This window comes from Colius striatus, chromosome 7 (assembly GCF_028858725.1).
Source record: "Colius striatus isolate bColStr4 chromosome 7, bColStr4.1.hap1, whole genome shotgun sequence".
Classification (NCBI taxonomy): domain Eukaryota; kingdom Metazoa; phylum Chordata; class Aves; order Coliiformes; family Coliidae; genus Colius; species Colius striatus.
The window spans coordinates 5289975-5317532 of record NC_084765.1 but is presented as its reverse complement, the minus strand read 5'-3'; the positions used below and the strand labels follow the sequence as shown (position 1 = coordinate 5317532).

The 27558-nt window shown below is 35.4% G+C and overlaps 1 protein-coding gene across 1 annotated transcript in view; it reads right to left on the bottom strand.

Annotated features, from left to right (window-relative positions):
* Positions 1-27558, bottom strand: part of LUZP2 (leucine zipper protein 2) — a 171433-nt gene that overhangs the window by 78098 nt on the left and 65777 nt on the right. The window contains exons 2-5 of the mRNA XM_062000202.1: positions 18447-18564; positions 17021-17091; positions 13960-14041; positions 8524-8586 (exon numbers count right to left, since the gene is read on the bottom strand). Of these exons, the coding sequence (XP_061856186.1) occupies positions 8524-8586; positions 13960-14041; positions 17021-17091; positions 18447-18564 (334 nt within the window). The remainder of the gene's footprint in view (positions 1-8523; positions 8587-13959; positions 14042-17020; positions 17092-18446; positions 18565-27558) is intronic.

Sequence of the window (27558 nt, the reverse complement as noted above, 5' to 3'; positions counted from 1 at the left end):
TCCCGGGCTCAGAGCCCTGATCCCGGTGTTTTTACCTTGCCCCCCCCCCACCCCCAACGGTTCAGGGGGGCGGGGGGGGAGTGTGGATTTCAGTTAGTCTGTTCCCGATAGCTTCTGCCATTTGTCACTCCTCAGGACAGGTGGGCTCTGCACCCGTCCTCCCTGCAAGTCCGTGGGGTAACTCACACGCATGGCAGACCTGCACGGGCTGCTCCGACGCGCACTTATTCCAAAGGCTGCAGCTCCTCTCTGCCTCTCGTGTGGGGCTGCTCTGCGGCGTGCAGGCTCTCCAACACGGCCTGGGCCATGGCCGTCTCCCCACACAGTCCCTCGCCCGTCCGGGCTCACTCACATGGAGCTGCTGGTAACTCTCAGTCCTGCCATGGATCTCCATAGGTTGCATGGGCACAGCTTGCATTCTCGCCACGGCTTGCAGAGGAGTCTCCGGTCTATTGCTTCTCCTTCATTCCTGATTCTCTGGCTGAAGGGTCCGCGTGGCCGCCTCCATCTTCTATCACTCATACACCGCCTGCCAGCACTTCAAATTCCTGTCCCCAAATAGTGCTGGCAGAGGTGCCAGATTGGCCCAGCTGGGCCAGAGGTGGGTGTGAACCCAGGAGCTGGGGAAGAATCCACAAACTCTTTACCGGGGCTTCACTGCAACCCGCTCCCCCTGTTACTAAGCCAAAAGCTGCTCCTTGCTAAACCAGAACAGTAAAGATCATCTAGTTCCAGCCCCCCTGCCATGGGGAAAAAATATTCAACTAGATCACGTTGCTCAAACCCCATCCACAGTGGCCTTGAATGCTTCCAGGGATGAGGGAGCCAAAACTTCTCTGTGCAATGTGTTCCAGTAGCTCACCACTCTCACAGGGAAGAACTCACTCCTAACATCTCACCTATGCCTCTCTTCTTTCAGGTTAAAGAGGTTACCCCTTATCCTATCACAAGGTAAAAAGTCCCCCTCCAGCCTTCTTACTGGCCCCTATAGGTACTGCTATAAGCTCTCCCTGAAGCCTTCTCTTCTTCAAGCTGAACATAACCAATTCTCTGACTGTCTTCATGGGAGAAGTGCTCCAGTCCTTCCTGTTAAAAGGTAGTGTTCTTGCAGAATACCAGCTATCCATTGTCAAGATTAAGGATGCCAGGCTGATAGTATTTTGAGAAAAATGAAATGGATACAATTCCATAAATTAGTCCTTGAGACATCTGCTGAGTCTAATTTAGAAAATGTGGGTTTTCTAGCTCAGTGATATCCTGCAGTACTTGAAGATTAAACTATCTCCTTCAGTAAATGAACAAAACTCCACTGAAATCAACTGAGAAATAACCTTACATAAGGATCAAAAGTTTTCCTGGGCATATCCAGAGAAATTGAGCCATTACAGTTTTTAGTGAATCAACTGCTGTCATTTAGGCACTTTTAAGCTATTTTTTAAAACTACACTGTAGTCTCATACATTAAATAAATATATATCTATATCTAAAGAAAGGATTTGAATTAAATGTATACAAAAATGCATACAAACACATGCACAAATACACATGCAGACAATCAGGAGGTGGATGGCTGACACATGTAGGATTACATTTATAGTCTGAGATAGAAGAACTATTCTGTATATAACATATAATAACATCATATTGTATTTATATTTGAAGAAAGTAATTAAGATACATCATAAGACAGCACAGCTTATGGATAAACCATAAGAACCTGACATTTTTACAATATATTTTTAAATCTATGCAGACCTTTCCCAAATTCATGTAGTTCTTTGATAAAATAGTACTCCAATTCTTATTCACAAAGGAAAACTGAGTTATCACCTTCGAGAACACTTCTAGTAGCACCTGCCTGATTAAATCCTCATAATTTCATTTAAGAAAAATGAGTACATCTATTAAACTCTGCATGTTTTAAATTGTTTACAAGACAGAGATCATTAAGAAATGGAGTAATTCAAGCATTATTGTGATTGTTGTTTTAAACTTTTTCTGTTACAAAAACTGTGAAATCAAATTCTGAAGGACAGAAGAGTCATTCCATGGGAAGGCTTCTATAGGTGAACTTGACAAGTGGGCAAAATTATTATGACAGATACAGCAAAGTCACTTTGAAGCAGTTTAATGAAAACTGTATTTTTAAATTATAAGATTAGCTATATAGGCAGCATCCTGAAGATCAATACAGTACTTAAACAACAAGGAAGTATAATCAATGCAACTCTCTCGAGTTATTATACCTAAAATTAGTAATAAATTGATTGTTCTATTTACTATTTCCTTCTCCAATGCCATCTGCAGCATTGAATACACTTGGATAGTGTGCAGAAAGTTTTGGGACAGAAGACTCCAGAACCAAGTAATTTAAAATGTTTCTGAATAACAGAAAATTGGCAATTTTGTCCCAGGAGAGAACAATTTCTATGTTTAAAACTCAACATGAGATTGACTGGACACTGAGGTTGAACTAGTTCCTGTTACTGCAGTATTATATTGTGAATTGCTACTGTGATTTTATAGGAAGATGCCAGTCATATTTGAGAGTGTTCTGTTCCCACTGCACAGTATAATCAATGTTTTTACATTTTTAAGGCAAGTAATTCCCTAGCAAGGTTGATATATTAATTAAGAGTGATACATATGTATTTGAGTTGGATAAATTTTAACACCCCTCCTAAGGCTGCTGAATTTTTTTTCAAGGACAAAAATGTCTGCATTTGAAAATATTCCAGGGTTTCAGACTGAAACACATACAAAGTAGATGAGAATCAATTATTTTTGTTGTCAGGAAAATACAGTCTCATAGTCTTCTTTTAGAGCAACATAGTGAGATCACATTACAGCTGAAGAGCTTGTACAGACACCTTAGTTTAGGTAGCAACCAACAATTTAGGAATATTATGAGAGGCTTTTTTCTGCAATAATTCTAAGAATTTCAATTAAGTATTTTGTTATCTTTTTATCCTCTTTGAATATCCATACATAATTGGAATTCTCATTCCAAATCTGTATTTAGTTTGATCAAATTATAACTAGAGGATAATGAGTCTAAGAGGACTATGATCTTTATAAAGTCACAGGCCATCAACAATCAGTCAAAAAATACTTTGCTATATAACAACTCTTCTTGATTAAAAAGTACAAAGCATCAGCAGTTTAGTTTAATTTAAACCTCTGAATAGTAAAAACTATTATAAAAAAAATCCCTTTCTGCTCTCATTGAACAAGTAAACATCCATATTAAACAGTATGATCCTAAAGAAAATGCAAACACTCCAAGCCTTCTCCCTTGGAAGCAATGGAAACGTTGTATGGTGCATCATAATACTATCAATTTGGAGTTTGCTGATGTTTTATTTCTCAAAATTCTTATCTTTCATTGAAATCTCGTTATAACTACCCTGACATGTAATCTAGTAGTCTGTGCTTCATAGTCACTGGACAGCTCTCAGCTAAGGACAAGAGCATTGCAAATGTAACATAACCTTATCCAACAACTTTTAAAATTGATAAACAACAGTATTATTTTTAATACAGTTTATTTATAAACTTTATAAACTCTGAAAGTATATCCTGATACTGAATTTGGACAACTCAGAACTGCTCAAGAATGATCCCTCTTTTTGTACCCTAAGTGATAAACATCAGTAATTGACGGTACTACTTGTAAGGACAAAATCAACAGCTTGCCTTCTCTTTCTTTATGAACCATGAAAATTAAATTATTAAATAGTCTTTTGTTATTTCATCTAAGGATAAAAATCAGTAATGTCTACTCAAGATTTTGAAGTACCACCTTACTTTTTTATTTTAATCACATGAACCACTGATACTGCTTTTTAAGCAGTCTTTCAGTTAGGTAATTTTTTTTTTTTATAGAATCACAGAATGAATCACAGAATGGTAGGGTTGGAAGGGACTTTTAGAGATCATCTAGTCCAACCCCCTTGCAGAAGCAGGGTCACCTAGATCAGGTCACATAAGAACATGTCCAGATGGGTCTTGAAGACCTCCAAGGAAGGAGACTCCACAACCCCTCTGGGCAGCCTGGCCCAGGGCTCCCTCAGCCTTACAGTGAAATAGTTTTTTCTTATGTAGCTTTCTTTCTATATAGCTTATTATCAATCAGGGCTTCCAGGTCTCTCTCAGCAGTTCGACCCCCAGCCTGTACTGGTGCATGGGGTGGTTCCTTCCCAGATGCAGGACTCTGCACTTGTCCTTGTTGAACCTCATGAGGTTCCTCTCTGCCCACTGTCAAGCCGGTTGAGATCGCACTGAATGGCAGCACAGCCTCTGGGGAATCAGCCAGTCCTCCCAGTTTGGTGTCATCAGTGAACTTGTTAAGGGTACACTCTGTCTCCTCATCCAGGTCGTTGATGAAAATGTTGAACAAGACTGGTCCCAGAACAGATCCCTGTGGAACTCCATTTTAACATCTTTGTACTAAAAGCAAGCTTTTCCACTTGTCTACATAACACAAATAAACAAGTTCAGCACTTTTCCCGTTTGGTAAAATTTAGACTAGCTTCAGGGAAAGTTTTACATTAATTATAAAATTACATCCATGCTTAAAGTTCTCTGGAGCTTGGTTCTGAGTCACCTTGCCCTTGAGATCTGTAATGCTGGCAAGCACTGATGTGCATAACACTAAGATTCACAAAACTCTCTGTATAAGTTCAAAGATTTTAATTAGGATTCATGCTGCCCCTGTTGCCTTGTGAAGCTGCAACAGATGTCATTGAAAGTTGTGTATGTAAAGGACAGAACACAGCTCTTTTAAACTTTACTATTAAAGATAAGCTATTATATTTCATGTTTTGCTGTCTTATTTGAAGTAAGATGTGGTGAAGGAACTACTTGAACTTTCAAGTCTTAAAGCTTAGTTTCAAACATACTGGTTATACTTGCAGAAAAATGAACCAAAATGGATCATCAGAGAACTCTTGCAACTTCCTTATCCCAAAGACCTATACAATATGCTCTTTGAAATGTTTATAGAAGTTTACCTTAGAAACTACCACATTATGTATCATCATCATTATCCAGGAACAGTAATTTCCAGAAGCAATCTTCTATGAAAGGAAATATGGGCATAGATTGGAAATTTTTCACCATGGATGGTATTTTGCTATTGAAAAAGACTAAGCTTCAAGGGTAAAAAGCCTGTTATAGATATGAGAGTAGAGGAGTAAGATAAATTTGGACCTATTTTTTAATTTTGCACTTAATGAAAGAGGATGTCAGAAGTAAGACTTTAATAAAGTACCCTGAGTAGTGTAGGAAAACTGAGTAAAGACATCCGAATTCTGAGTTTGGCAAGGCTGCAAAATAACACTGCTAAGATTTTCAACACTGCAGTTAATTGAAAAGATGAAATATAGAGTATTGGGCAAAATCCAGACAGATAGTTTTCTACACATTGTGGATAAATACAAGATGAAGAGAGTCCTGATAGGTTTAGCCATCACTTTTTGTGTTCTCATTTGTTAAGATACATTTTACCTAAACATTTTTACTTGAACATCTTCTCTTTGTGGTAGTTCATAACTGCGATTCTTTAAACCCTGAATCTGAGTGTAAAGAGTGAATGAAGAATCTAAAAATACGGCAGTCCCCAGGAGAGAGGGGTCCAGAGATAGCTGCTCCATTACATTCCCTTAACTGATGCTCTGATTCTCATCATCACTCAACAGCAACTGACAAAATGTGTCCTACACTCTTGGATCTACAAGGTCAGGAGAACAAAAAACTTCTAAAAGCTTATTCTAGCATTTACTGCAGTTGTTGCTAGATCACTATAAATATGTCTCACTGACAATCTTAATGCAGTAGGATTTATTTTCTGTGTGATCTAATACATTGTCCCATAATTATTAAACTTCATCTCCACATTTTCCTTATCATAGTCAGTAAAAAACCTCATAGAACAGTTTAAAGCAAATTATTTTTTTAAATAGGACTTTATTTTCCTTCAAAAGAAGGAGTTATCAATAAAGAAACAATACCAAATTCAAAGCCCTTCAGCAAATTATAGTATCTGGAGTTGCTCCTGTACACTTCCTGCTCCCTGACTTTTCCCTGAACAGTGCCCCTGCTTCTGACACTTGTAGATGCTTTCTGAATTGTAGAACCAGTGTAGTATCCAGGGAGGGAAGAGGACTTTACTCATTTTTCTTCTCAAGGGACAAGCTTTTATACTTAGAAAAATTAGTTTTATCCACAGAGTATGGATAGTGAAGAACTAGTGTCTTCCTCTATAGAGCAGTGTCAGTATACAGTCTCAAAGTTAAAAATTTCATTTCTGCTTCACTAAGGAAGGTTTCTTGGATTTTTGCCCCACCATAATTCAATGCTATTCGATTGAATTCACCCTGCAGGGCATGAAATTCCCAATAGATCAGGTGACACTTTAAACTGCTGTGACTTTACCTTTTATTAGTGCAGCTAAGCACAGAGCCATCGGAGAAAATTCTGTTTTAGGATGATTTACTCGACACTAAACCTATAACCACATTTTATACATGAAAAGAGAAAAAGTACTGTTTACAAGGTAGTTATTTAAAACTGTGCTTCTTAGCAGAAAGAATACAAGTTACTCAGAGCTACATTTTCCACTCCTGGTTTATTTTGTATTGCCTTTATTACAATATATCTTTTATGTAATTCATGTTTTTCAAAGTTCTGCCACAGTCTAAACATACTGCCTGATATAAACGTCTGGATCAACTTCATCAAAACATGGAATTGTTGTAAATCTGTAAAAATTTTAACATACCTTAATGTAGATATACATAGAGATGTATTGTAAAACGCTTTGCCCAATGGTAATATGGTAATCTAGACTGTCATTCCTGATCCAATCAAATTCCTGACTTGTAGGGAAAACTCCTGAAGGGAATTTTACACAGGTGTGTACATCAGCTAGGACACTTACCTTAGACTAAAAATAGCTTTTATAGGTGTACTAGTAGGAAACAAATGACAAACTAAGAAAAATGTACTCCACACACCAAAGCAGAAAAGACATTCATGGAAGAAATGAACCCATTATGGATGTGCATATTCGGAGTTGCATAAAAATGACTGTTCTGACTGCCAAATAGCAATTGTTAAGACTCATTCTGGTATAAACAAGGGTTAACACAGCATCCTGTTTAACTTCATTTCTAGAGCAGTTTTGGCATGATTTTCCAGAATTGATACATGACTGACACGACAGCAGTGAGTCACTCGCTCTGTATTAGGGTATCCCCAAAACTAAAAATTTTCCAAGTATTTTATACATACTCTATTTCACACTCCATTTTTCACATGTTTCTTAGCTTCTGAATTTCCAGACCACTTGGTTTCTTTATCAATAAGAGAAAATTCTCAAAATGTGAGTTTATCTGTTTTACATGTCAATGCTTTATTAGCGTGTCAACACAATCCACATGATGCTATGCCTGGGTCTGATAATTTTCTTCTGCTATTGCAGGGAGCACTCGGAGAACTCTTAAAAAAACATTTTTAGGACAAATAATCCTTATGTGCTCTATCTGATGGATTTTTTCCTCCATGCCAGCAACTATTTTTGTTGTTAACTGTTTTTTCCCAAAGCCTTGAATAGCCAGAAAATTGCCTTTCTGTACCACGTCCTCTCCTCATTCGCTACATCACAGCTGCTGCATTCAGTTGGAAGGCTGTTGTTGTCTATTCCTATCTCCAAATTGTAAAGCTGAATAGCAGTAGGTCACATGCTGAAAGAATGGAACTAAATAGGGAATTATTTTTACTGTCACAGAAGAGTTTGGGATTGAAAAATTCACAATTTGCCCGTACAAACTGAGGGTGAATATAATATTTGAAAGGACAAAAGTAGTTATTAAAGGAAATCAGTTTTTATTATCTGTCTCTATCTGCATGCAGACAGCTCTTTTAGAAAATACCTATAGAAGGCTGTCAATTATTAAACTCACTCTTAGAAACAAGATTTTAAAAGCTTATTGTGTAGTCAGTGTTTGGAGGCAGGACGTAAATAATATAATGTTTCTTCAAAATCACACCATGAAAATTTAGTCAAGTCTGTCAACATACAAATTCCTTACTGAAAACCTCAGACACAATTACTTAAGTTCCAGAAAAACTGATATTAATTGACTTACTTTTAGGGAAGTGTGCAATATACTACAAAAGCTTAATAGAAAGCTGTTAGGTAGGTAAAGCCGTTGGTTCTTTTTCTACAGAGTAGCTGATGGACAAGATTAATCAATGCTCTCAAGTCTTATTTCTCTCAAGGCAGGTTTAGCTACAGAGATGTGCTTCAGAGCTATGCACCAGCAGAAAGAAGTCAGCAGTGACATTCAATAAAATACTATTTCTAAATGCACACCATCATTTTTGTTTGCTTTATGTCTAGAGTATTTCTCTGAAGTTTTATCTTTCTACTACAACAACACATGTTTTAAATATAAGCCAAATCATAATCTCTTGCAGTGTCAACTCTGAGTGGAGTTGACAATCAAGTATTCCTCTTACCTCATTTTGGAGGTCACGTATCATTTTGCTCTTCCTTTCCATTTCAGTCTTCAAAAAGTTAATCTACAAGTTTAAAGAAAAGTTGCATGTGAGCTGTAGAAATATACATAAACATCACTTCAACTATTTTTAACTCTTCTTGCAGCTTTGGGAACAAAATCCCGGATCTCTTACATATCAAACTGATATATCCTCTAAGAACACATATATAAGCAGGTTTCTAACACTTATTTTATTTTATTTAAATGCTATTGCACTGACCCTAATGAGATAAAATCCCTTGATTTTGTGGAATAAAATATATTCTAATTAAAAGCATTAAAAACTGGTCTTTAGTTCCTATTTAAATCAATGGCTTGCCTTGTAAAGTAGAAATTCCAAACTTAGTTTTAAGGCTTAGTCAAATACAGTTTAAAATATTGTTTTTATAAATCTGTTTAATGACCGAGCTTTTCTCCTCGCTTATGGAACATAATGGGAGAAAGGAGCATGTAGTTCTAACAACTAGCATTAAAAGAACACAAATCCTTCACTTTGAAGGAAAATATTCTTGGATACCTTAATTAGCAAAATATTTAACCCTATATATCTAATCCTCCATTGATTCTAGAGTCTACCTACATTCATGGGAAGCTACAGTTGTTCTGACATTGCAGCAGATTTAAGAGAAACAAAACTTCTTTAAGAAAAAAGATTTAGATCATAGAGACATTGACTAGAGATTAATGACTTTGATGTCGAGTAGATAAAATATGACAGTGAATTTGCATGATATGACAGCTGTTCTTCGAATCATGTCTATACTCAAGTAGACATATGTCAATAATTCAGAAACTATCACTGAACTTGACATCACTCTCACTTGTATCAAAAGAGGAGTCAGAGAATACAAGAAGTAAGTAGGCTAAGGCTCTTGACTAATGCCACCTGACATATATAAACGGAACTACTTCTGCAAACTCCTCCAAAATTTTGTCTAAGTAGACTGGTTGTGGAAATACTACCTCCACATCCAGCTGCCACTGAGGATGATGCTTTAACAGAAGATGAATGTATTCAGCACTTGCCTACAAATCACATGCACAAATACTGAAATGCAGTCCATACACACTGTATAATAAAAATAATAATATAATAAAATTCTGCACAATAAAAAAATAAAGGTCATAATCTAAATATTAGATCAGGATTAACAAAGGAAAAAAACTAATGCAACTATTTGCATGTGGCTTTATGTGGTTTTCAGCTGTTCAGAAGATTCACCAGCTACTGTTAAATACTAACAATATACTGACATCCATTAGTGTTCCCTTTCTTAGTCCTAACCCTTCAAAGACTATTAATATTCCTCCCAAACACTTAATTGCTAAGTCTGACTATATGTGAAATAATTAAGAAGATATGATACCAAAACTATTACCTGTGTGCTCTCTACACATAGCTCGTCAGTATCAGATTGGATCTTCTAGGGGAGAGACATTTAAGAAACGACTGTGCTGGTTTAACGAGCTATTTATGTCAGACATAAACTTTGTTAATAACAGTAAACTTTGTTAATTACTGTTCATATTCATATGCATCTGATATTTCTGATATGGAGATCTTAAATAATGAAAACTTATGGTTTTAGTTTACCCAAATAACAACAACAAAAAAAAATGTACATCCCCATCTTTTTTAAAAGTAATGCCAATATTATGTCATTAATTTTTTTCTTTCATAGTGTAACACCATTTTAAAAGCTCTTCTACTAAATCCCTAATAACCAAATATGCACTTAGTCACAAATTACAGCTATAGAGCTACATAGGAGAGATTTACGTGGCTTGGCTACTGGAACCAGTATAGAGATAACCCTATCTATCAATTCATGTGCATCTATGTCTATAATTTCAGGCTATAAAGCAGGTGAGTCTAGATTAGACCATTTGCACGATGACTTTAGTCAGTCCTAAGGACAAGGCATAATACTATTTTCCAGAAGAGACATAAAAATTCTACTTTCAGTCACCAAATCCTGATAGCAAAGTAAACAAGAATGTACATTTATACCCAGATGTAAATTAAAAGGTAAGGAAACAAAACCAATTTTGACATCTCTTCCTCCTTTCTACCCACTCTTTTCTCTTGTTTGACATTCATCTCTTTCCACATGTTGGCTGCCTTTAATTACTATCTAGCTGTAATTCTGAAAATACATAATGAAAATATATTGTTCTAAGGTTGAACTTGGCAATGTTAACCAAGGACACTGCTTCTGTCTCCTGGAGACAGAGACGTACAAGGTACTCACAGCTTCGTGTGTTTCAGAGCTCATTACGTTTATTAAAGGCAACAGCTTCCATCCAGTGGCCTTTACTCACAGCAGTTTATGACCTTGAAATGTTCAAATTAAATTTTCCCCCATCAAAATACAGAATGCTTTAGCAGATGGCAGTGATCTAATTCTAAGAGTCAGACAATAGTTATTCAATACAAATGAAGGATGGAAGAATACCAATATAACATCATTACGACGCAAAGCTCAGCTGTGCATTTATTTGCTTATCACCAGACTTCTCGTATCTTGCTCAGGACTAAGACATGAGCAATTAAGATGGGATTGGAATACATTCATTAATATCTAACTACACTGGCAGTAATATGTTGGAAATCCTAACAAACATTCATTTTCATGCTCTAATTTTCAAGTTATAGTGTAGGAATGGATTCCAAAAGCCAGAAAGAACTGATTAAGAGTAGGAAATATTCTGTCCATTGGGAAAAAAAAGTTCTAGAAAGTGTATATACTTTTAAAAGCAAAGCTTAATATTTTTTTTACCTACCAGGATCCCTTAGATCAACATAACTTTTCAGCTGTAAAATATATTTTAGTTCATAAACCAGATTTCTGTTACACACATGTAGGACTTTAGGACCTGTCATAAGGGGTTGTTGCTAAACGAAATAAACATTTTTCAATCAAGAGGAACATCTGATCCTTTTATTAAAAATATTGCAGGCATGAGTTTGTGATGGTTTTTAAGTTTCTTGTCAGTGAATATCTCAGAATTAAACTCCCCACGTTGCTCTGCCAACATTTATCAATTTTTAAAGAGGACAATAAGTTATTTGGAATTATGTCTTATGCATTTTATACAAATGCTGCTTAACTAAACCTAGCATGGTGCTTCTGACTAACAAGCTTCATCTAATTAAGAAATGGCTTTTGATATACAAATAAACCATAGTTCTACTGTGAGATGGTCTGTAGATAAACTACCTCACAACCCAAGGCTTTCTGGAAGACTGTATTTGACCTTGAACATTGCAACATGGAACTACTCTAAATAACATAACATTGTTTCTGATAAATCATTTGTGCAACTGACAGTGAGGAGTCTTGCCCTTCACTGCACAAGTGTAATCGTATGCTGTGGTGTCTCCTTTGTTCTTTTGGTTTGGTCAGAGTCCTTAAATCCTTTCCAGGTTATTTTTCTTGTAATTTGACTTACTTCTTGGAAATTCTTTCTTACACTTTTACATTTGCCTAATAAAGAACACCTTCAGGTATTCCCTGCTGAGTATATACAGTCAACTAACATACAGTAAGCATTGTACTATGCTTTTTTGACAAGTGCAGAAAAGAAATAGGTATTTCCAGCCCTCCTCCAGTGTTCGATTAATTATTTTGCGACATGTAATTTTATTCTTATTTACTCTGACAAAAATCAAGATTTACTTCACCAAATATTGTAGAATAAAATGTGTTTAAATGGGATTAGAAAAACAACTCTCAATTCATTAAATTAGAATTAAATTCAAGCACCCATCCTCTAGCTAGGCTTGCTTCAAAGTACCTGTACCTGCTTTCACAGCACTCATACTGCTTTCAAAAAAAACATGAAACACACGGAGAAGCCAAGTGTAAAGTAACACTGTGTAACAGTAACAATATTTATTTCCATTCCTATTACAGCTTTCATCTGAGGATCCTGAAGCACTTTTTGAATATTCATTCAGTCTCACTACATTGGTGAGCTTCATTATATACATTATGCCCTGAGGCATAAAGAAATAAATGTCACAAACCAAGGACACAGCTCTGCTTTCCTTAAAATCAGTGGTAAATTTAATATTCTATTATTGGCAAGTTTCAGAATATAGCTCAAGAATTCAATTTCTCTAACCAGCTGACAACACTCCAAGCCAAGTTCTAGTATCAACTCAGAGAGTTTCTGCACTAGGTAGTATTTTCGCTTACAATTAATGGTAGATCTTGTTTGACTCGTGTAGAAAAAAATCTTGTGCACTTTCTCAGTGTCATGGTGTGGACTGAATTTACACAATGCACTGTTGTTCAAGTTTAAAAAAAAAAAAAAGTGCTATATCCCAAAGAACAACAGAGTCAATAATCCATTCGCTACATCTGAGATTTAACGCACAGTTCAATTAGTCTTGACTATCAAAATCTAATACGGAGATTAAATAATGCAATATAATTGTAAGACTAGAATTTATTGTGCTGATAAAGCTACTGGGAATGTGCCCCTGTGCCTGAAAAAAGTCAACTTTCAACCAGCATGTTCCTAGGACTATGCACCTTGCCTCAGTACAAAATCAACTTCAAACGAGTGTGGATTTTTACTTCTCTAGATATGTGCTTCTCTGGCTGTTGAGAAAGACCCTCAAAATATGTTATCTTTTTTCGAGTTCAATCCAGTATTCTTTTCTCCTCTCAAGATTTTTGTTCTCTAGACAAAATTCTAACTACCAAAAAATCCACTACTTATGTCATGATACAAGAATAAGTAAAACAGTATCTTTACCCTTTAGATTTCTGATAAATAAAGAGAAAAAAAATGTTTTCAAAAATCATATTACATGAAAGAAACCTGCAAAAGCAATACTTTAGACCAAAATCTGCATTGTTTCTAATCAGAAGACAGCATGTAAAAAATACACTCTCACGTCTTGTTCACCAAGGACATAAAGCCACATACAACTCACATTCATACAGGAATAGAATTTCATTAGATTATAATGAGACTTAATACCTTCTTATGGTGATCATTAGATCCATGACAGTCAAAATTGGACACATTATTCTGTTGCTGAAAATCAGTAGGGATTCCAAAGGAGTCAATGGATGTGTGACTATATTTATATAGATGAGACATGAAGGTCCATAAAGATCAGGGAAAGAACTTAAACACAAGTCTTCAGGCCCAAATCTCAAAAAACTGCAAACGTACACCTAAATCCTACAGAAATTTGTGAAGACGGGGATCTTGGCTCCTTGCTGCTGAAGCCTGTGGAGTACTAACATGTACCTGAAATCCCTGACTTTTATATGCAAAGTTATTTGAGCTATGGATGAAGTCTCAAGGCATAAGGACTTAAAAAACACAGAAGAAACAGTCAAAAATAATGAAAGAGGGACAGGGAATCACTCACAGTAGCCTGCTGCTTTTCTGCTTTCTCAGCTGCCTCATTAAGCTGCTTCTGAAAGGCCTCCTGGAGAGATTTCATTTCTTCCCTAGTTTGTTGAAAACACAGAACACAAACCTCATGACAAGTGTTCATTAAGAAATAATTCCTCAGATTCAAGAAAAGGCAGTTTTAATTATTCAGAGTAACAGACAGATGTAGTGTCAATGAGTCTTGCTAATAAAATCATAACAACCCCATGAACTATAGTGTCAACACAGGAGAAAAATTATCTATGATGGAAGTAGGCCACCTCTTACATCTACTGAATAGCCTGCTGTGCAAAACATCTGCTAGTTTACAATTGCTGGCAAAAAAAAGCATTGGCACAAAAAAAAAATGAGGGAAGTGGGCTAGTGAAAATGCACCACAATGGAACCATACTATTGTCAATGAGAACTAGTTTCTATTTGCTTTAAAATAAATAAATAAACAATACTCTAATAAAATGCAACCTTCACCTGGAGAGAGAGACAAGTAATATGACATTCAGTAGAAGATCCCAGCATACAAGATAAAAAAACCAAGAGGATAATTGCTTGGATTAGTCTTTATTTGAATCAAAAAGAATCCTTTGCATTACTGATGCTGTCAGAAAAGTTCTGCAAAATGCAAAAACTGTGGTAGGCTGAGATCCTCTGTTGGCCACCTCTTTGTACCCACAGATATGACACACTTGGAAGCTGTGGCAAAGAGTGACATATTTCAGAGCTACTGCAGAGCTTTTTCAGGATTGTGCTTTACATGGGTACACCCTCAAGAAGAATAACACTGAACTGGGTTGACACAGATAGTAAAAACCAAACTGGGGTAGAAACTATCTAGGTCATACAACAAGAGAGCTTGAGAGCTGCTGGATCATCTTTCTTGTTAGTCAATAGCTCTACAACTTTTAGCAATTTCAGCAACACTAGTAATGAACAGATTTAATTGAAACAGTGATTGAGCAGCATGAAACCAATGCACCATCAGCACAATACAGCTCTATTATTGTACAAACAGATGCAACCATTTCAAAGTACTGATGGTGCACAAGAATAAAACTTGAGACATCGTAGCAGGTGACCAAGTTTTACTTGCCACTGAAGAACTCACACAAAAGGAAAAAAAAATCCAATCTGAAGTCAGCAGAACTACATCTAGTTACACTAGCTAAAATTCTATCACTCTAGACTTTACTGTATCATCCATATTGCAGGGAATAATCAAAGCAGTCCTCACAGACCAAACATAGTTCATCCTGGTCCAAGGAAAGATCATAAGATTAATACTGGGACATAATTTGAATTTTGGTTCAAATACAATAGGGTTAAGCATGACACTGTGTTCACTGTTCATCACTTACTCCAGGTAAGCACAGGCTGAGGGTCTTATCATATAAACTGCAACCTTTCCTTATGAAAGAGATTCCCCTGCACATTTCTAAAGCCACCCTCTTACACTGAACTTCCATGCCACTGTAGAAGAGAAATTCTGTAAGCCTGTAAATAGCCATCAAGTATATACAGTAGGTCCAAGGCTTTTTTTTTTATTATTACTTTGCAGTTGGCTTTTATTTTCTAAAGGAGAGTGAGGGCTGCTCAGCAGCACATTGCACTGATCCAAGATCTATCTCTGGGAACTGCTGTTGTACAGTATATTCAATAGCCAAATCGAAGCAGAAGTCAACATGTACTTTTGGGTAGACTTCGAAAGATTTTAAGGGGTAATTTAAGGAGGACATTAGGAAGAACACTTGTACGACGAAGCAAAATTTTCCCTTAGTAGGTTTAATTTTCCTATCTGCAGTTAAGATCTATTTACTAAACGGCCATTGATATTTTGTTCATCTCTCTATTGCACAAAAGCTGCATAACAATCAAACCATTGCAAAACCAGGTTCATGGATAAAAGATGGAGTCTGTGACAAGGGCAGCTATGATGTTGAGAAGTATTTCTTCAGCTGCACCCAAGCCATAACACATTAAGTGTTTAAATAAGACATTAGCTGAAGTCTTGCTTTCATTGTTTTATGAGTTAGTCCGGAATACCTAAAAGATCCTTATGTATCTGACCCTTCTTTGTCACAGTAAAAATGAGAACTTCCATGAGTACTGCATTACGGATCTTACTCGTTGTGTACTGAAGAATTGAAGGTTGTTTTATTATGATAAGCCCTCTCTATAGCAATGCAATTTATACGTAGTTCTGCTAAACACAGTATCAGCAATAGGAAGTGGGATTTAGGTTTTGCATTTCTAAAAAGAAAATTGAAACTTCTTAAAGTTTTCAATTGTTTCTTTAAAGGAAAATATGGTGTATAAATACATTCTTTATATAATATTGTTTCTGCAAAAGTGATCCTTATACTACTTGTGTTTGCATGTCATTAAAATCATATTGGATGTCATTATTTACTGGTCTGAATTCCAAAACTTAAGAGAAGTAGAACAATGAGTTACTTGTGATGAAGCACTAGGGAACTGGGAACTTGCATTCTTTGCCGTGGAAATATTATTTTCTAGGTGAGTAATTTCAAGTGCTTACTTCTCTCTTCTCCTAACTGCCTTCTTCAGAGATATTCAGTGCAAGTGTTCCTACAGTTGCACTGAATGACTAGTGATTCTAAATGTCTACATGCATGAATTTTTAATGAAGAATACATATCATCATCCCCAAATTCTGAGACTGAGATACAGTAATAATTTCATTAACTACAATCCACTAGTAACATTCTAAACATTCTAGTTTTATTTTTAAGAAAAAAAAATCATGACTAAACCTTCCTGAGAAATTCAGAATACATTTCTTGAGCAGAGATTCCACTATAGCACCTTAATATCTTTTCCTAATATATATCAAATATCAGCAAATACATCACTTCTTTCAAAAACTTCCCAAAATAGCATCTTCTCACTTACTTTACTGTTAGAATCAGCAAACTCTGGAATAAAGTAGTGTTTATAGGTTGAAGTAAAAGGAGAGAATTTTCCAGTCTGTCAATTTTCAGTCTGGAAATGGAAAGAGAAGAGAGGCAGTGGGGTCTAACCTTTGCTTTTGGCCCAGTTCCAGAAGTTTCTGCACATCATTTTTGGCCGATGCTTCATCGTTTTTCAAAGACTGAAGGCAAAGGAAGAGCTCTATTACTAGAGAAATCTTTAATATTAATCTATTAAATGATTAATTTTATCATCTCATAAAATGCTCCTGGTGAATTACAGATCTAATTTGTGAGAAACAGAGGAATAGTCTGACTTTTACTGTAGCTCAGCACAACTAAATACACAGCTGTTTTTCAAATATTAAATGAGAACTAGTCAAATAAAACCAGTAGATTTAGAAACAAATTGCTAAAAGCATTACAACTTTATGACAAAAACAAATGTGTCTATACAGAAGATAATACTATAGCTCTTTGTCTATATTTCGATATCTGAAGTGTTGAGTCTAAAATATCTCATAGTATAATTTTGTCAAATACTACCTTCAACTGTGCTGCATAAGAAAACCCATTCTAAAATAATTTGTTACAAGCAACAGCACATTTCTCTAAACAGAAAGAAGAAAAGCCCTGTAATAATAAAGAATGGTTAAACATTGAAAGAAATATTCAAAAGTTCACATTATTTAGAACCAGAGAAGTCTGGAATATAAGACAATATGAAATAATAACATAGCACAGTAGTGATATTATACAATAACAGTATTCTTCTGTGAACAGATACAGGGATTCTACTCCTTATATTTTTTCCCATCTAGCTTACATCAACATGAAAATAAAAATGTTAAGTCAGAAAAATGCTGTTCTTTAAAATGGCATGAAATAGTCACACAAATCTCAATTGATCATGAGTCTAAATGTTTCCACCAGACCAACAGACTGGCATGGTCTTAAGTGAACATCTGGTGATTTCAGGACCTCAAATCCAGAACAGGATACTTTATCTGCTTTCCACTCTGAGGACCTGATGTGACTCCAGAGTTAAACTATTGCCTGCGATACCTAGAAGTTAAACCCAGAGATGTCTCAGATCTAGCTGCAGCCTCATTTAGCATCAGCTAAACTCTATGGTAAATCGAGTCAGTCTGTGTAGATAGCATGTCAGATAGGTAAAGTAAGCAGCTGAACTAGGCTGGGTAAATGTAACACATCAGCAAAGGTGCAACCTGCAAGAGCAGAGGAAATCCTTTATAGCAGCTGCTAGGACAGACGTGTGTTAACTCTACTAAGCTTATTTTCTTTTTTCTTTTTTTTCTTGTTCTACTCTGATCTTCTTTAATATTTTTGTGTAAGTAGACAAAGGTCCAAATCATTACGATTGTGTTTTCCATAATAACACATTTATGTTAATAACAAGAGCAACAACTTTAATAATTTTTCACATATTAAAAGAAAAAAAGTACACATTTTTAGACACCATCATGAAAAAAAAATCAAGACATGTAACCTTACAGAAACTGAGACAGAACCTAACCTGAAGGTTTACTTTAATTCCTTCAAGTTCTTTAGAAGTCTTCGACAGTTGACGAAGGATATTGCTCCTTTCCTTAAAGACTTCTTTCAACTGTCTTTCCAGTTCTTCATAACCCTGTCTAACACAGAAAATAAAAGCATTACTCAATGCATTTAAAAACAGTCTTCACCCAAATTTAATAAGTTCCAACACCCTTTATAGATTCCAAATTGGAGTGTGTGTCCCTGTTCACCTACAAAACAATTGCTCCTAATGTAGACTATTTGATGTCTTATATGTCAAAATTATGTGCTGTGTTTGAGTATGCAAATTGTCAGAGAAACACTGCAAATGGTATATGTTCTGCAATGAACAAGAGACGGAAAGGCTGCATTTAACATGAGTAATGGTACATAGCACCTGATTTTTCTTGTTTTGAAAGATATTCTGTGCAAGAAACTGAACGAAACTTTATGAAGTTTTGTGACACCCAGTAATTTGAGTGAAGGATGATTCAGATCTATTTTAACTTGGTAAAATTTGTTTCATTCCACAATTTCTCCTCACTGAAGCCTTCTTACTTTATAAAGCAGATCTGACAAATATGCTAAGAGAAATCAAACCTAATTGTTAATTAATGGATAAGTCAAAATATTCTATCCTTTTGAAAATGGTAATTTTAACCTGGACTGTAACTACACATTTTAAAGTTTTTACAAAATCCACAATAAAATAAATACACTGTCTTATATTGACTTAGATTGAACAAAATCTGACTCTCATATTCAATTTCAGAAAAAAAAGCAAGCATTACAGTTAATTCTGTACTTTGTCATTTTAAATTGTTGTTTTGAGGAAGACTGAATAGTGAATTAGAACATCCATTCCTTCCACAACTTAATTTCCCTCCCCCTCCCCCAGCCTTGATGTAACTCTGATTTTAAGAGGAAGGAATCTCAACTTTGCAACACATCAGAATTGTTTTCTAAATCAATCCAAGACCTTGAACGGGAATCTCAGTGCTCCTTTAATGGATTTTGAATACACATTTGGGCAAAGAAAATGACTAAAGCAAATTAAATATGCTCTCTACTATCAGCAATAGACAGTTCACTGAATATGATAGATTCACAAAAATAGAAAACTCTTCTGTGTTAAAAGATGCTTTGGATGCTTAGAAGAAAGTGGTTAAAACACCTCTTTTATCAACACATTAGACAAAGAATATTAATGTTATACTGAAGTTTCAGCAATAATTATATTTGGCACGTTGCAAATTAAAAAGCTTAGAGTTCTTTGATTTTGCATCTCTAATGGAACACAAAACACCCTCGTTTTCTGCTTACTGCAGTAAAATAAGAACTGAGATGTTCTTATTTTGTAGCACTCAACATTTTCAGTGAAGATTTTCAGCACAATTGCTAGGTGAATTGTTTCACAATTGTTTCACAGAAATATCTTTTAGAGTAAAGTTTAAAGGCAAAAAAGGAGAGAGATTCCATTACATATGCACTCACCAGCATACCCCCCAAAATAAACTAAATTGATTTTCTGGGATGGTAAAATAAAAACCACAGTCTTTCTAATATGCTCTTGTAGCTGGTAGATAAAAGAGCTCAACTTCAGTGAAATATTTAATTCTCCTGATAAGTTTTGCTTTTTCTTTCAGTATATGGATGAACTTTATCACAAGATACTGTGGTTTCAGACCAGTTCTATTATTTTCACCCGTCAGAGGAAAGGAAAAACCATGGATCTTGTGGGAAAACGAGTACCTCTGAGACAATTGTAAGAAGACACAGGGTGAAGGGAAAGTCAGTGTAGGGTGATAATGCCAGGACTCAGCTACACTTACTTACCAATAGCTAAACAGCATTCATAAGTAATCTGGTTACCCTTGATATGGATAATTTCTCTTTGGTAACATTGTGACCTTTATTTGAGATAACTAGAGCCAAACTCAACATGGTTTGACTGAAGTATCTTCCTTACGAGGAAAGGCTGTGGGAAGTGAGGCTGTTTAGTCTGGAGAAGAGGAGACTGAGAAGGGATCTCATTAATATTTGCAAATATCTAAATGGTAGGTGTCAGGAGGTTGGGACATCCCATTTTTTTCTATTGTAGCTAGCAACAGAGCAAAGGGTAGTGGGATGAAGCTGGAACACAAAAAGTTCCACTTAAACATAAGAAAAAACTATTTCACTGTTCAGGTGAGGTGGTAGAGTACCTGATAATTATTAGCATTCTGGTCATTATATGGAACTTGAATAAAATCTCTAGCTTTGTTTTATATAGAAACACTTATAGGGTGGGGCTTTTAATTTTTTTTACTATTCCAGCTAGTTTTGATTTTAAACAAGATATAGATCATTGTAGAAGAGCTGGCTCACCTGGCAGTAACCACATTATGTGTAATCAGCCTGACAAGCTTCAGAGAATACTCCCATTTTAATTAGCTGATGGACAGAGGTCAAGGAGGAATTTCCTCCTGTTAAAGTAATCAGGTTATCACTTCAGTTCCTCTTTAAGCACCACAAAAATTACTTTAGGCTTGATGGTGCCTTTTGCCATTAAACTGTAGTGTTTTTGTTTAAAGTTAAGCCCTACATTTTAAAAAAAAAAATGATCTGCAAATGGTAACACTCTTTTAATGATCACTTAAAAATAACACTCCCTCTCCAATTCTAGTTTAGCTTGAGTATTTAAAGGCCATCAAGTCCCAAACAGCCAATTAAGCCGCCCCTTGAGTTTTAGTTGGCACAGGTTTCACTCTATCTTGTAAATACTGATACGTACCAATTTGCATAAACTAGGACATTTCTCAATTTTTTAAATTAAATTCAATATAAACTATGCACGTGCCTGTGTTTTCCTTTGTATTACTTTTTATGACACATTGGGCAGGCAGGAGGAGACAAAAAGCCAACAACCAACTTACCACAGGGAGACACAAAGCAAAACAAACCCTCATAAACATATTTATTTAAAAGGGAAATAAGAATGAAGTTACAAGAAATACTTATTAGATCTATTAAGTCCACAAAGTTTTTTAATTCTGGACAATATTATCTCTGATATCAAACTTTGACTCTTAGCATTGTGTTCAAGAACGGTGCCTGTGTATTTGAAGACAGTAAAACTTGACACCGCATCCATGTGATAGCCAACAAACCCTCAGAGTAACTCATCTGTTTTAGTCACCTCAATTTCTATGTTGTGAAATTGCACCATCTTGGGCAACAAAGGACAATCCAAGTAAAAAAAGATGAATTCACAAACATGACGGTCTAATAATGAATCATTTAAAGAACTCTCATATTCTCCCACAAAACTGAATGTATCTTCACTGTTATGCTTCCTTAGTATTAACAGGATTCTCAGGACCAGGATTAAGGAAAGATTGACAGTCAATTGGTTTTCTTACTATTTCCTTCTTGAATTCTAAATAACCAAATTTTAGTCTCCCATGTATTTGAGAAGCACTCTTTGGAAAGTCTCAGACATATATATGCAATATAATTGCAAGTATGGATAGGCAATCCATTCCAGAAGTAGTAGTAACTTCCATATCAACGTATCTATATTCTGCAGCTTCTTATCATATGAAATATTTAGTAGAATATAGTGTATTTTATGAAGATAACGTTAGCTTTTTAAAAATCCACCATGACACAGTAGCATTTTTTTCATATTTGAAAACATGATTACAGAATATATAATCACATATACAGAATTCTGTCCTGATGAGTATCAGCAGACTGCTCTGAATTTGATTAATCAACATGAAAATTATTTGTCTAATTAAGAAAAAAACTGCAAGACATAAAGCAATTGGACCAGATATCAACAAAATCTAATCAGCATAATTTCTCTGAAATCAGAGAAGACTTAATTTGAAAGAACATCTGATCTATATATAGGTACCTGCCTGAATGAAACTCATGAGTCTTTAAGAAGGATGAAATCATATCCTTCACCATATAGGAGAAAGTAAGAGAAGAAACTTTAGTAAGAAAACAGTGAGGTGTTAAACTCAATAACAAATTGTGTCGGTGTGGAGGGAGGGTGGATTCTTACAGCCAGAAAAATAAGGTCTGAAATGAACAGTTTGCTGATGCTGAACTTTGATGACAGTTTTCTACTACAGGACAATTCTGGAAGAAGTCAGTTTGGTCAATATGATGTGTCACTGCTGTACCCTGCCATAAACACGGTAACACCCGTGATCCATAGAAACTGGCAAGATTCTCTACTCATTTTGCAGTATAATTATATGTAGCCAGCATAAGTTAAATTCACTTGCAGGAAACGTACTATGTAATTATACACAGATTAAATCTGAAGATTAGGTTAGACCAGTTAGACCATGCTGCCAAATAAAGTGTCATTATCAGTATATCCACCTGGGATTGAAATGAATATTTATCATTTTAGCACATGCCTGTGATTTTAAAATGTTCATTATGAAATAGAGCAATTTAGTAATACTCTGCACGTTAAAAATCATCTGTAGTACTCTAATTGCAAGTTGCTCTGCTTTCACCACCAATGTATTGGTGGACTGTGTGAATTCCAGTACCGTTTGTTTCCAAGGGAATGATGTTCACTTATAGTTTTAAGCTTAGTCAGCTGTTTTGACTATTCTGTTTTTCTTACTGACATGATTTAAAAGATCATAGTAAACATTTCAACAGATTCTAATTTTCAGTATGCAACAGACACAAACATCTGGTAACTAGAAAGATGTGCACCCCAGAGATCAGTTGACATCTGACTTATTTCCTTAAATGTTAGAAGTTAAGCTTTTAGTCTTCAAAATAATGACTGAGTTTATTTCTCACTGAATAATATGCTCTGTGTCAGGGCAAAGTAAAATTGATTTTGTTTTCCCATTAGGTTTACAAAGCCTGTCTTTAAAATAAAACTTTTATAAAGACTTCAATTATTTATGGCACATAAATGTCCTTCACTGAAAAAAAAAAAAAATAACCCTTAAAAGAGCAAATTGGAATACAATCTGCAGTTTCAGACAAACTTAAATAGATGTCTCTTCCAACAAATCTGTAACCAGTTATGTTCTTTAAGTGATGCTTTGTACAAAAACCTTTCTGCTTTAATTGGAATTGACAGTTTAGGGGATTCTGCTGTAAATCATGACCAGCTCACAGTCTCATGGGTTTGGCTACTTTTTTAAAGCAGCAATAGTGAAGATAAAACTATACTGTATTCTTTTTCCTAAGCAGTAGATGTTGCTTACAGAGTACACTTGCTAAGTGCATGACTGCCTAGGGTGTTTCTAAAGCAATATTTTGAAGAAAATCTTGGTGGCAGATGTGTATACATGAACATAGTTTATAGTGTAATGACAAAAAATCATCACAATTCTAAATCAACATATTTTGAAACTGAACATAAGAATCTTTAAAACATTAAGCTAAGGAAATGAGATGAAAATAACTTATAATGACAGTAGATCACTATAATACTCTGTTTTCTCTCTAAATATGAGCATGTTTTACCTAGAAATTCAGTGGGAGGGAAGTAATATATTAATCATCAGAATGATCAGGTTATCTAAATGAAGTATGCAATACATAGTATATATAATTATAGTGTGTGTACATATAGAATATAGTAGAATACTATCCAATCTGAGTTTCAACTACTTTTATCTAATTTTAGTCATCTCTTCATTAATAATACAATTTAGACAAAATCACATAAGTATTAAATTGATCAGCAGATACTCTGGATTTCAGTAAGAGATTTTGTCAGAGACATTCTGCATACTCAAATGACATTTATGCTTTGTATTTGGGCATTATCTAAACACTGTGTTTCACACTGGGAAGAGGGACAGAGAGGAAAAAAATAAACAGAAAACTTGGGGATTTGGGTTGAGACAAGGAAAAAATTTATTAACCTGACATTCTTAATTTATTCAAAATACTTGTTTGGAATATTTCATCCCTATCTACAGAAAATAACATGACATTTTGGTTCAGGCATGATTTATTAACAGCTCAAGTAAAAATCACATAGTCAGTACATCTAAGACTATAGCAGATTGACTGCTTAAGTAGACTTAAATGCTTGACCTGTTCTAACTTTATTAGCATTTTATTTGGTTTCTACACAGCTAGCAGCTAGAAAATCAGGCCCTTTGCACTTATTTCTTCTTATTTTTTAATGCACTCACTGTAAATAAACTGAAACAATCTAGCATCTTTTTGACAGACTCTTGGCTGTGTAGAATCAATGACTCATCAGGGAAAAGATGCAACTGTCAGTTCCTATCTATGAGTCAAAGCACAAAAGGAGATTTCTGAAAACTTGCAGCTGGCATAGATACCTGGCTCCAAGAAATGAAACAGCAAGTTGAATCATCATGAATAACGTGACACTGAAAATAACGATCCCAAATAGAAAACAGCTTGTATTGGTCCACTGAAAAGTGCACAGGCCACAAAAATGGAGCTAACATCATGAGAAAGGGCTGGACAAAATCCTGTGGTGGAGCTCACAAAAAGCCCTCCCCTGTGCTGGTTTTGGCTGGGTTAGACACACATACAGGTGTATTGAGTCTTTTCTACTTGAAGGTATCATCACTTTACAAAGAGCAATGAATCCTTACTGGATTTATACAGTTGTAATATGGAACAGATATCGTTTGAAAAGGAAGTTATTAAACAACTATTCAGATACAGACTGCATAATAATGGACTTGCCTTCTGCATGTTGAGTTCACTTTTCACATCAGTTCTAAAAGATTCAGTCTTTAATAGGAAATCCATTCACACCAAAATCATTCTTTTTCTGGCAGCTACTATTATGCCTTTCAGTTCTGATTTTCTTCATCATTTCTGTTCATAATAGTGCCTTTGGTCTGATTTTCTACTGCACATTTAAAAAGTTTTGACTATGACCGCAGTGTTCAACTCAACATTAATACCTTGAAATACAGTACTGTTATACTAGTCTCCTTAGTTAAGTAGCAATGCTTTTTCCCAACATCCCTTACAATACAATCAGGTTAAAACTTCTGTCTCAGCTAGCTCTATAATTGAATCTCTTGGATTGGAATTTTACATTGAATTCTGCTGTTTAATGAAAAAGAACCTAGCAACACCATGATAGCTATAAGAAATTTCACTCTTTCTAAGCTATTATCTCAGTTGATGTAAAATTGAAATGCTTCTGCTTTGCCTGACAAAACTGTCAATGAATAACCTCTGCAAGTCTATTTCACTAACATAGTTTAGTATAGTTCACTGATCAGCTATAATCAAGTTGTAGAAACAGAACGTGTAAAACTTTTTGTAATTAAGCCAGAGGCAACAAGATGAGAAATTAGTCACAGATCACTTGATTCTGTATACACAACCATGTGTATACAGATAAACACATAATATATACATACATAAACATGCACACAAATGAGATGTATAAACCTACAGCTAACGCATATCTGGACAGATACATGCCACAGGGCTATTCTTAAATCCAATCTGGAATCTTATAATCATGATAAGATCATATTAAATTAACTTCCCCTATCATATTTTTTAAAAATAATGGTGACTTGTCCTGATGATAAGCTTCCCATCTTGTGTCGTGTCATTTCTCAAAAATCTAATATCACTAAGTCAGATTTGCTGCATTAACAAGCCATATCATGATTTTTAAAATAGATCTAACTAAATCATTTTTCAAATTAGCATCTTAAGAAGTCAGGGTAAGGGTGACATTGGTAGTTAAGACTTATGTGCTTGACTAACCATTTACCACCAGGATCCCTAATTCCTTACCAGTTGCTGCAAAGCATCACAAGCACCTAAGCATCTTCTGTGTTACTAGAAATTAAATCCTGGCCACGGCTAAACCACTCAGAGAAAAGAACAAGGAGTCCTCAAATCTATTGTCTGGTGATCAGGCATGTATGTGAGTTACGGGTAATCCAAGTGCTGATCTTGTATTTCTTAGGGCAGGGATAAAAGCCAAAACAACGAGCAGCATGAGAATCAGCATTCTGCTGCACTTAGAGACTTGAGATGGCCTGGAAGTTGTATTGATAATATAAATGGTTTTAAGAAAGTGATTGTGATTTCTTAAGTGAATGCCACAAAGATTCCCAAGCATGGCAGCCCAGACTGCCTGCCACTGCACTCTTTTAACACCAATGCATCTCGTTTCCACAGTTAACTCCAGTCTGACAAGGAGCAATCCTCTTACATTCTGTGATATTTCAAGGAGAGGAACAACCCCTTCAGAGAGGGAACACGCTTATGACTGAATCGCTCTGTAGAAAGCGTTCTCTCTACCACTGACTATAGAAGAAGCCTAGCAATAAGCATTATTAGGATAATGTTTTCTGTGAGAGTCTGAAGACAAAACAAAGCTGCTGAATATAAAAATCTGAGTTCAGCTGGTACAGTAGTAATTGCACAAACACTTGGATCGCAACCATAAACCAACACAGCTGCCTTACTGAAAGTAGTGGTCCTGAGAAACATTGCTAGGCTGCCCACTCACACCTGGGCTGCCAACATGGGCTCACTCACATCGAGCCATCTCCACTGCCAAAGCCTAGTGACTCGTTAGAAAGGCATCACTTTTTAACAGAACTTTGGAGATTTGCAAAATCTTAGAATTTAGAGAAGATATATCTACACCTCCATTTCTAATCCATTTGTCCCAAACCACTGAGATAGCAAGTATAAACAACATGAGTTACTAGGAACAGAGATATATATCTTAAGTCTTGGAAGAAAGAAATATCCTTGCTATTTAAAGTTAATTTTTCAAGTCAATTTTTCATTAAAGTCTATTTTTCAAGAAACAGAAAAAGAAATTGAAAAAAACCCCTCCATGTGATTAAAAGTGTCTAGACATTCTTACAGATATTTAGAAAGTCAAGAAGAAAAAGTGTATTGAATGTTCCATTGTCTTCTCCTGCAGAGACCTTACTGTTCTCTGGTAAGTATATCCATAATCTACCTGAATTGGAATACTAAAAAAATTGTAAAATTTCCTGACTTTAAATTCTGTATTTTCCTTATTTACATTTTTTTCCCCTGGAATCATGGAAACACTTGCCAACAAATTTGTCGCATTCAATTTTGCTGTCTCCTTT